Source organism: Cucurbita maxima, unplaced genomic scaffold (assembly GCF_002738345.1).
Source record: "Cucurbita maxima cultivar Rimu unplaced genomic scaffold, Cmax_1.0 Cma_Scf00036, whole genome shotgun sequence".
NCBI classification, from domain to species: Eukaryota; Viridiplantae; Streptophyta; class Magnoliopsida; order Cucurbitales; family Cucurbitaceae; genus Cucurbita; species Cucurbita maxima.
In genome coordinates, this window is record NW_019272052.1 from 1,190,822 (window position 1) to 1,201,820 (window position 10,999).

A 10,999-nucleotide genomic window follows, 5' to 3' on the forward strand; every position below is an offset into this window, starting at 1 on the left:
AAAAAAAAAAAAAAAAAAAAAAAAAATCAAAATCTTTATATTATAAAATTAAAGCAAAAAAATAAAATGAAATGGTGATAAATACTATAAATCAATCAAAACCAATGTCATAAATGGATCATTTTGAGTTTGAAATTATTCTAATTTTAAATTAATTCATCAAAATTTTAATTTTTTTGATCGAGAATATATTGAAATTTAGAAAATTGATTAAGTGAAAGTTGATAGCAACATGAGATATAGTGGAGAAGCACTCACAAATTGGCCATTTGATTTTTGTTTGTGGCTAAGTCCTTATCACAAAACTGTTCCTCATTTCATTCTTCTTCCCACTTCCTCTAACAAATTTCTTCCAATACTCCAAATTCACCCACCACATACCCTTTCAAATGCTTATCTATATACATAATCGAGTTCATGTCTAATAGATATGTTACAAACTTATTAAATACATAAATGGTTAAAGTTCTTCTTTGAAATTTAACTTATAAAGTGTCGTTTCGTTTCTATAGCCGTCTGAGCTATTGAACCCATTTCTTTATTTTGGGTATGGGCAATTAAGAATTATTTGGGTGATAAAGCTTTTAATTTTTTTAATTTTTTTCTTTGCCTTAATCCAAAAAGAATAAGAAAATAAAACATGTAAGATTGATTTGTGAATAATTAGGTAACATTGTCGGCATGTTGGGTTGGATATGAATGGACCCCAAATAAATTGTTTAAAAAAAGAAAAATCTCACCCCCATTCAAAGGACCTTAAAAAGGTGACCATAAACCTACATGATAAACACCCACCAACTACAACACTATCTCAAACTCTCCCATTATTAAACTCCCAATCTACATAACCTTCTTCTCAAAATAGCCTCTCCATCTCGAGAATCCCATGTGGCGGTTGGCGGCGGCCGTGAGAAGAAACCTCCACAACATAAGGAAGAGCCCACGAGTGGCAGATGAAAGCATGTACAGCGCCGGCGGCGGAGCTGACGGCGGAGCTACGGTGATCGATGGCAACCGGAGAGAAGGAAATTCATATGGGTTTTCAATGATTTACACTCTCCTTCGAACCCCATTTTCGCTTCTCTCTTGCTTCTCTCAACCTCACGTTAATGGCGTCGACGGGATGTGGGTCTCTGGCGAGTTTCCAAGAATCTCGGAAGTTAATCATCTTATGGTAAGCGACAGCATGCGATATGCAATCTTAATGTAAATGGGTTTCTTTAGTTTCGATTGGATCTGGTTTTCAATGAGACAAATCGATGCTATAGAATCAATAATTGTTATAGAGCCATTGGATCATACTTTGGATTGGGATTTTTGTGCGAGCGTTTAAATTATTGAGTTATGTTCGAATTAGCCGTTCGAGTTGGATCTGAGTTTCGAAATTTACACATATATGTATATGTTGTTGTACAAAATAGTGTATTAGTTCACAAATTACAAAGATTTTCAATCTAATTTGTCATCTTTTGCCTTTTGAATGAGTTATCAGCTGATATTGTCTTCTTTGAACTTTCCTTCAAACTTTTTAAAACGTGCCTATTAGGAAGATGTTTCCACACCTTTAAAAAATGATTCGTTATCCTCTCCAACCGATGTGGGATCTTATCGTATTATTCATAATGATTAAGTGGGAAGAAACAAAATAAAAGAGAGTCAACACCCTCTCAACTTTGGCTTTAATGGGAGGTAATGTGCACTTGAGTGGTGGTGGAGTGCTAGTCACTACCACTCTTCTCTTATACAATGTATATATATATATATTTATCAATTGAATCTATTCATTATTATTCTTCACTATGCATGTTGTGAAGAGGATTCCTTTTCATTTTTTGGGTTTGGTCTAAAGCCCTTTATTCATACCCCACAATAGAAAACCAAACCCTAATTTGTTCGTGTTCATGTTGGAGTATATAGAGATGAATCCACCCTAAAAAAAAATCGAATTTGATCTTGGGTTTTTGTTTCTAAGTTCAAAAGAAATGTACGGGACTCATATCCCAATTTCGGGTCAATATGTCTATGTGAATAGTCTGTTTGAGATGTTAGGGAGCTGGAGAAGCATTTGTGTGTAAAGTATTGTACTCATATGCCTCCTACGCTTTGTCATCCATTCAACAAGTTGTTTATGAAAGTTGTAGTTCATGTAATTTACAGAACTAGTTGATGAATACTCATGAAAATACGCGACGACGAGTATTGAAGAGTTAAACCATTTTTGTAAAAGAGTAATGATGGAATTTTAATAAGACGATTAATTTATTAAAATTATGCTTAAGTTAAAGCTAAGCTACATGGCTAGAGTAACGAAGTTGAGTTAGGAATTTAAAATTTATATTAAGAGACAAACTTTATACTTCCTTTTCTAAAAAAGTCGGCTTTTATTTATTTGTTTGTCTATAAAAATGAAATAATTGATTATTGTGATGTGAATTTTCAAAAATTAATAAATAAATCATTGATTAATTATAATTTATTTTCTTAAATTTCTTAAATTTCTTAAATTTATATTGGTTTTGCAAATAGCCCCTTGTTTTATGTGCAATTTGCAATTTAATACCAAAAGATGGACTTTATTCTATCTTGCTTCATTATTACTTTCTTTGTCTTTTTCGTTCTCCTTTCTCAAGCAATCAAACATTTGGAGAAAAAGTTAATGAAAGATCCCGAGAGGGTCGTGTTTGATAACTATTTAATTTTTTTTTAAAGTTTTGAAATGTAAGCGTATATGCACGACTTCCCGTTATCGATTTTCTTGTGCTGTTATCTTCGTTTTACTAAGATTATATAAATTTAAATGAATAGATTTTAAGAAGTTGTTCGGTACGAATTAGAGGTGTTCATGGATTCGAATGAGTCAGAGATTTTTTTAGATCTAATCTAATTGTTCAGTCGGTAAATTTTTTCAATCCAAATAATTCTTATTAAATAATAAACTTAACCCAACTCAACCTTATAATTTTTGGGCTCGAGTGGATCAAGTTGTTAAGATTATTTATTTAAATTTTGTAAAAATGTTATTTCCTAAAAAAAAACTAATTATTTATTTTAAAAAATTTAATTAAGAATTACTACACAATTTCATGAAAATTTATTTGGTAAATAGTTAAAATTTAATTTTAAAATTTTTTGAAAAATAAATAATAAAAATAATGTAATTTTAAAATTAATTCTAAATTCGGAATGCTTGGTTCAACTCAATCTAGTTTTAAGAGAATCTGGAACAGACCCAATCTATAAAATTTTCATTTATTTAAACCGAGCACAACCTACACTGATTTGAATTGGGCAAAAATTATCAAAACACTTTTGTCGAATGGGAAAGAATCATGAAATAAAATTGGTTATATATATTAATCAAAATAATTAAGCCAAACACACTATAAATAAAGTAAACATTTTTATTGTGGAAAAAGTAGCTTTTTAGTAAATTAAAAAAAATAAAAAATAAAAAAAGGTCTTTTAAAATCTTATCTCTTGCTTAAGGAATACGATTTTCCAAGTAAGTGGTTGGCTTCAATTCCAACCACATCTATTTTCAAGCTTTTTTAAAACATATATAAGTTTGAAAATGACATAATAGGAAGGGGAATAAAATATGTTATGAAGGGATAATTATTGCCTTGATAACGACTAACACTTGCTACATTAAGTATACAATTTCAACAAATTAATCTTTCTTTTCAACCCTTGTCTATAGGAATAGGGTTTCTTAGTATTGCTCGTTATAATCTTCGAAAGCGGGCTCGCGTTGCCCCTACACTAGGCCAAGTCATTCGGCTCGACCTTGCCTCTGCTTGGGCTAAGGTCTCTTAATGCAACATCGCATCCCAATCTTGTCATCTCAATCCCTATCGACATGGTTCATGGCGTCATCCTGAGTCTCGAGATATCATTGGCCATCATAACTCATTTGATTATGCCATCGAGAACGGGCTCGCATGTCGCCCATTTCATCGGGACTTCCCGAACATCCATCCATCCGGGTTCTATCAAGGCATTGGCCCTCCCGTGTCCATGCCGTGTCATTTACAGATACCATGCTGGATAGCGGGTGTATGTAGCAACCTCCAACACGCGGGATGGGGCACAATACCCACCAATGTCGCCCGGTACTGTTCTTAAAAAACCCATTTCAAAAGAAGTCGCCCGAGACACTCGTTTCGGCACGCTCGCCCACACTGTGACACACGTATGTGCCACAGGGTCCAGGGCCAGTGGACACATGCTTCCTTCCACGCATTTGCTAAGATCGGTATGGAATTTTATATTAACCCTACCTATTAACTTTAACCTACATTCAGAGCTCCAAAGAAAGCAAGAATGTCTTGAATAATTAAAGATACTTATCCAATTTCAAATGAAACCATAAAGTATGGAATTTTATATTTGGTATGTATATTTTGGGTGCCCATAATTTGGCTCTAAAAGAAACCCCCTATCATCAAGGGATACAATTCACCTCTCATCATGCTCATATACATTAAAAAGCATGAAAGGGTGCTAGTATTCATATATTCATAGTTTTGTTTTGTTGGGTTTTGGATGAATCATATTGCAAAGGCCCTAGTGCAGGGTGGCGGCATCACTCTTCCAGATATTGTAGGCTTCACATTCGAACATTCTGATATGGCTGTGCCATTGGTGCCTATGTATCTCAAGTTTATGTTTGATAGCTTCACATTCTTGCACGGATACCCTCGGCTGCACACAAGTTTTACAGCCACTCGAGTTGTCGATGTCCCTACGATGTTCCTGAATCTGACATCGCTTATTGCAACTCTGGATGGAATCTATAGGTTCAACACAAATCACATTCTAAAATCAAATAGTTATCTAATGGGGTTTAAGTTTTTTAAAGAAGAACGTATTAAACATAGAAATACCTTGAATCGACACTTTCCATATGGGCAATATTGTTGGTCAATTAGGATAGGAGTGCCAACATTGTTCATCACAATGCTATCAAAGTGCATATTGGTGGCAATCCCTTGCGTAGAATCTGGCCATGTTTTGATCCTAACTCCGAACATGGTGTTTTTGATTGTGCAATTTCTGACAATGACTCCAGACACTGGCTTCTCATTCTTGTACTTTCCAAGGCTTCCAATGCTAATCCCGTGGCCAGGACCGCATGTCACCTTCTCGATGGTTATCTGTTGGCTTCCGTCGCCGATCGAGACACAATCGTCACCCGTTTCGATCCTGGCATTGCTTATAGTCACCCCACTCGATCCTCCAATATGGATCCCGTCGGTGTTGGGACTTACGCCGGGGGCATTGATGATGATGTTTTGAAGGGTCATGTTCCTGCAGTTGTGCAGGTTCATGTGGAAGAACTTGCTGTCTGTTGAAGTTATGCCTCGAATTATAGTGTTGTTGAGGCGGTAGAATCTCAAGCTCTATTGTAAACAATACGCATTCGTTAGCTTGCAATCCAAGAAAACTTCTTGTAAAACATGCATGGTTAATGGTGCGTAGAAGTTTTAAGGACCAAAATGAATATTTTAACGAAACGAACGCTCACAATAGGGAGAGAGTCGCATTTGCCAGAAGAAGCGCATTGATTTTGCTTCCAAGCAAGAGATCCTCGGCCATCAAAAATGCCTTTTCCAGAAATTGTTAAAGCATTGATGTACTCAAAAATGATCCAATTGTCGTCAGATTTCATGTGTTGAATATTGAGGGGCGCTTCGAGTCTTCCCTCCATTTGAATATGAATGGGTGCCATGCATGGCCCTTTAAACTTCATCGAATTCACCACATACCTCCCACCAGATATCACTACTTTGCTTGCCTTTCTTGACATGCAAGCATCCTTCCAAGCCCTCATAATTGCCTACATTACAAACAAAACAAATAACCCATCACAAATTCATCAACTTTTAGCTTTCTCAAACTCAAAATCGAAACATTATTCATCACAATGTAGCTGTTTTTCGTGTTCGAACAAGCTATATTATAATGATCACATCGAAAAATTAAGAATTTCGATGAAAACACCTGGCTATCATCCGAGTTCCCATTGGCTTTTGCTCCATATCTTTTGACATGGAAATCAGCAGCTAGGCCATTTGTGATGAGACAAAGAAAGAAGAAGATGATGAATGTGGATGATCTTGAAATGGTTAGTGAAGACATTATTGAATGGTTTTGTAGATTTGATGATGAAAATGAGTGTTGAAATCATGTTTTTATATAAGAATGAAGAAAAGTCATAGACCACACAACGTTCGATGCCTAATTTTAGGTGAATCAACCACGACCAAAAGTTATATTTGTGGTGTTGTAAATTTCTAAATTTACTCGGACATGTTTGGGAGACTTTCATGGCATTAATTTGAGAAGGGAATCATCACAACCTCATTAAAAGCTAATGTTCATCCTTCTTCTCCACCCAAACACTTTTGATCTCATTGTTGTTCAATTATTTTAGGTTTGTCTTGCTACTTACAAAACATTAGAAGAATCGTGATCGTCGGAGGACGAAATCACGCTCGTCAAAAACGTTGAAGAAACATCAAACCTAATTACGATAATTTGTCACTAAGGATAATCTTAGTTTTGACAAGTTAACTGAATCTTTGTTGCATAGGTTGAATTGTGATGATTGAGTCAAATTAAATAATTGACTACAGGTAAACATGCTCGATATGGACTATTTGAAGTATACTAAATGGGTAAATATAAATGACATTGTGGGCATTATATGCTATTGGATCATGTAATTAACCAACAAGGTCATGTGACACCGGGGATTGAAGTGAACTCAAATGAGCTAGAAGATAAGTAACTAGTATCCAAATCTTAAACGTTATGTGAATATCGTCGATGACCCAAAAGTAAGATTGAAATATTTTAATAAAGGTATAAATGAGCTATTCATTGAGTATTATTATATTCAATTATGCTACTCTTTGTTTTAGGTTAGTGTTAGTGGTGACATGGCTAGCTAATGACAAGTGTGTATCAGAGTTGGAGTCATTTTCATTATAAAAAATTAAACATGCTCGAACAAGATCATTGTTCAATATCATTTTCTACATGTGATTTCGCTTTAAAGAATATGAATACAATTTTTGAAATAAAGTAAATGGTCCGCTTCACATTATATTCGATGGAGCAAACCAATGTAATTTTGAAACTTAGAACAAAAATGGTTTGAAAGGGTCGCTGTGGAAAAGAATAGTGGGTTGATGGAGCATCATTAGGCACATATTTTAGTGTTTTGCTTTCCAGTAACGGCCGGTTTCACATTTGTACATTCAGACTTGGTCGGTCCTTCCTTTCCGTTGTAAGTTAGGTCAATATCAAAAAATGGAACACCTTTAACATTTGAGATTTGAGTTTAGTAGCATTTTTGTCTCTATGACTTCAAACTTCGACGATTTAAGCCTTAGATATTTGTAATCAACTAATTTATTCACCAAAAAAACTATTTTCAGCAATCACTCCTCAATCATCAACCATAGTTGGTTACTATAAATGCAGAGTGTAACTCTTACCACGAAAATAGTTATCAACAATTACCTTATGTGATCTTTAGTGACTGGCTACCGAATAAACACGTGTAACGCGCCTTACATAGAAACTTTGCTTTAGCAATTTTGACTTATTGGTCTAGTTGTCTTAGATCGAACCTACATTTAAAATACCTATACATCAGCCCAATTGCAAATAACACACGACCCAAAATCATGTGGCTTTACAGTTACGAAACTCCTATGAAACAATTGGGTTACGACCTAAGTCTCCTTGCTATCATTCGGCAAGTCAAACTTCTAACTTTGGTGTCGCAACTTTTATATTAAAAATGTCGAGTAACCATCAGTGCTATGTCACAACTAAAGTTGAATCGACATAAAACAACGAGGCTCACGTAAACTTATTATTTTCCTCTTTAAACGATATTTTTTTATGATACTAGACAACCGTGCACTACTGACAACAACAATTGGAAAGAAAAGAAGGAATGAAGAAGGTTGGGACTGAATGGCTCGGTTGTTTATAGCCAAGCCTTCTAGAGTTTGTGTATTTTATACGTTGGGTATGTCGAATAACCCATGTAACACTGAAGTAAAAAATGGATATACGCAGGAACCAAAACCATATCCAGATGACAGCAATCATGTATCAAAATCAACTTTCCTCGACATAATAAAATTATTTCGAAGGTTATTTTAATTTTTTTTAAAAACAATATGATAAATTTACATTTTTTACGAAAGATTCAAATCTCTAAACATATCCAACCGAAATGTTAATCCATCGAAATTTATGGAAATTTATATTTTGTATGTATTTATATATATATATATAGTGTGACCGTAACATTTGAGCCTAAATATATGTGAGGAATAACCCGATTATGGGATACATTGAAACTTCACCTCTCATCATGCTCATGTACATTAAAAAGCATGAAAGGGTGCTAGTATTCATATATTCATATGTTTTGTTTTGTTGGGTTTTGGATGAATCATATTGCAAAGGCCCTAGTGCAGGGTGGCGGCATCACTCTTCCAGATATTGTAGGCTTCACATTCGAACATTCTGATATGGCTGTGCCATTGGTGCCTATGTATCTCAAGTTTATGTTTGATAGCTTCACGTTCTTGCACGGATACCCTCGGCTGCACACAAGCTTTACAGCCACTCGAGTTGTCGATGTCCCTACGATGTTCCTGAATCTGACATCGCTTATTGCAACTCTGGATGGAATCTATAGGTTCAACACAAATCACATTCTAAAATCAAATAGTTATCTAATGGGGTTTAAGTTTTTTAAAGAAGAACGTATTAAACATAGAAATACCTTGAATCGACACTTTCCATATGGGCAATATTGTTGGTCAATTAGGATAGGAGTGCCAACATTGTTCATCACAATGCTATCAAAGTGCATATTGGTGGCAATCCCTTGCGTAGAATCTGGCCATGTTTTGATCCTAACTCCGAACATGGTGTTTTTGATTGTGCAATTTCTGACAATGACTCCAGACACTGGCTTCTCATTCTTGTACTTTCCAAGGCTTCCAATGCTAATCCCGTGGCCAGGACCGCATGTCACCTTCTCGATGGTTATCTGTTGGCTTCCGTCGCCGATCGAGACACAATCGTCACCCGTTTCGATCCTGGCATTGCTTATAGTCACCCCACTCGATCCTCCAATATGGATCCCGTCGGTGTTGGGACTTACGCCAGGGGCATTGATGATGATGTTTTGAAGGGTCATGTTCCTACAGTTGTGCAGGTTCATGTGGAAGAACTTGCTGTCTGTTGAAGTTATGCCTCGAATTATAGTGTTGTTGAGGCGGTAGAATCTCAAGCTCTATTGTAAACAATACGCATTCGTTAGCTTGCAATCCAAGAAAACTTCTTGTAAAACATGCATGGTTAATGGTGCGTAGAAGTTTTAAGGACCAAAATGAATATTTTAACGAAACGAACGCTCACAATAGGGAGAGAGTCGCATTTGCCAGAAGAAGCGCATTGATTTTGCTTCCAAGCAAGAGATCCTCGGCCATCAAAAATGCCTTTTCCAGAAATTGTTAAAGCATTGATGTACTCAAAAATGATCCAATTGTCGTCAGATTTCATGTGTTGAATATTGAGGGGCGCTTCGAGTCTGCCCTCCATTTGAATATGAATGGGTGCCATGCATGGCCCTTTAAACTTCATCGAATTCACCACATATCTCCCACCAGATATCACTACTTTGCTTGCCTTTCTTGACATGCAAGCATCCTTCCAAGCCCTCATAATCGCCTAAATTACAAACAAAACCAAAAACCCATCACAAATTCATCAACTTTTAGCTTTCTCAAACTCAAAATCGAAACGTTATTCAACTTCGTGTTAGAACTAGCTACATTATAATGATAAGATTTTGTGCCATAGGAACAAACCTGGCTATCATCTGAGTTGCCATTGGCTTTTGCTCCATATCTTTTGACATGGAAATCAGCAGCTAGGCCATTGGTGATGAGACAAAGAAAGAAGAAGATGATGAATGTGGATGATGTTGAGATGGTTAGTGAAGACATTATTGAATGGTGTTGTAGATTTGATGATGAAATTGAGTGTTGAAATGAAGTTTTTATAACATAATGAAGAGAAGTCATAGACCACAAAAGGTTTAATGCCTAATTTTAGGTGCCATTTTAGCTTCATAAATTGTTTTGGTGGTGAAGAAGGCTTATGTTTCATTCAACTCAGGCTTTTTTGGGGCAGCCATCCATGTGTGAAGAAAAAAATGGAGTTTCTTTATATATACTTGGTTGTATGAATGGAAGTTGATTGTTTGCCCATGCCATATGATACTCAATCATTTAAGAGACACCATATATGTTTGGTCTTGTAGATCATATAAATACTAATAACAACTTTTAGTTTCCTTCTAATCTAGGAGAAATGATTTGAGGAGAACGTCACCCACCGTGTGAGATCCCACCTCGATTGGAGAGGAGAACAAAACATTCTTTATAAAAGTGTGGAATCCTGTCCCTAGTAGACGTGTTTTAAAAATCGTGAGGTTGACGGTGATACGTAACGGTCCAAAGTAGACAATATCGGTTAACAGTAGAATTAGGCTATTACAAATGGTATCAGAGCCAGTCACTGGGTGGTGTGTCAGCAAGGATGTTATGCTCCTAAGGGGGGTGGATTGTGAGATCCCACATCGGTTGGGGAGGGAAAAGAAACATTTCTTATAAAGGGGTGGAAACTTTTCCCTAGTATAGGTGTTTTAAAAGTCGTGAGACTGACAACGATACGTAACGAGCTAAAATAGACAATATCTACTAGCAGTGGACTTGAGATGTTACAAAAGAGATTAGAGCCAAAGGCGAGGTGCTAGTGAGGATACTGGACTCAAGGGGGCAAGGGATAGATTGTGAGATCCCACGTCATTTTCCCTGAGTACTTAATCCTAACCGAGACCACAACATTTTTCTAAATAAATCAAAAATCTTTTTTTTTTTTTTTTTTTTTTTTCCCC

General features: G+C 35.8%; 4 protein-coding genes across 4 annotated transcripts in view; 1 reads left to right on the top strand and 3 right to left on the bottom strand.

The window, feature by feature from the left end:
* The first annotated feature begins 780 nt into the window (after positions 1–780).
* Positions 781–1,458, top strand: LOC111468352. The gene has a single exon (XM_023113537.1). The coding sequence runs from the start codon at positions 887–889 to the stop codon at positions 1,208–1,210; it is 324 nt and encodes a 107-aa protein (XP_022969305.1). The 5' UTR covers positions 781–886; the 3' UTR covers positions 1,211–1,458.
* Positions 1,459–4,529: 3,071 nt separating this feature from the next.
* On the bottom strand, positions 4,530–6,141 carry LOC111468211 (exopolygalacturonase clone GBGA483-like). Its single transcript, XM_023113354.1, has 4 exons — positions 6,004–6,141; positions 5,528–5,839; positions 4,887–5,402; positions 4,530–4,793 (listed from the first exon to the last, which is right to left on the bottom strand). Exons 1-4 carry the CDS (start codon positions 6,139–6,141, stop codon positions 4,551–4,553), a joined length of 1,209 nt encoding a protein of 402 aa, XP_022969122.1. The 3' UTR covers positions 4,530–4,550.
* A 2,235-nt stretch (positions 6,142–8,376) lies between these two features.
* Positions 8,377–10,046, bottom strand: LOC111468207 (exopolygalacturonase clone GBGA483-like). The gene is made up of 4 exons (XM_023113349.1): positions 9,909–10,046; positions 9,457–9,768; positions 8,816–9,331; positions 8,377–8,722 (listed from the first exon to the last, which is right to left on the bottom strand). Exons 1-4 carry the CDS (start codon positions 10,044–10,046, stop codon positions 8,480–8,482), a joined length of 1,209 nt encoding a protein of 402 aa, XP_022969117.1. The 3' UTR covers positions 8,377–8,479.
* Positions 10,047–10,799: 753 nt separating this feature from the next.
* LOC111468143 (threonine--tRNA ligase, chloroplastic/mitochondrial 2) overlaps positions 10,800–10,999 on the bottom strand; it is a 5,085-nt gene continuing 4,885 nt past the window's right edge. The window contains exon 9 of the mRNA XM_023113255.1: positions 10,800–10,981. The gene's annotated coding sequence lies outside the window, so the exon portion shown is untranslated. The remainder of the gene's footprint in view (positions 10,982–10,999) is intronic.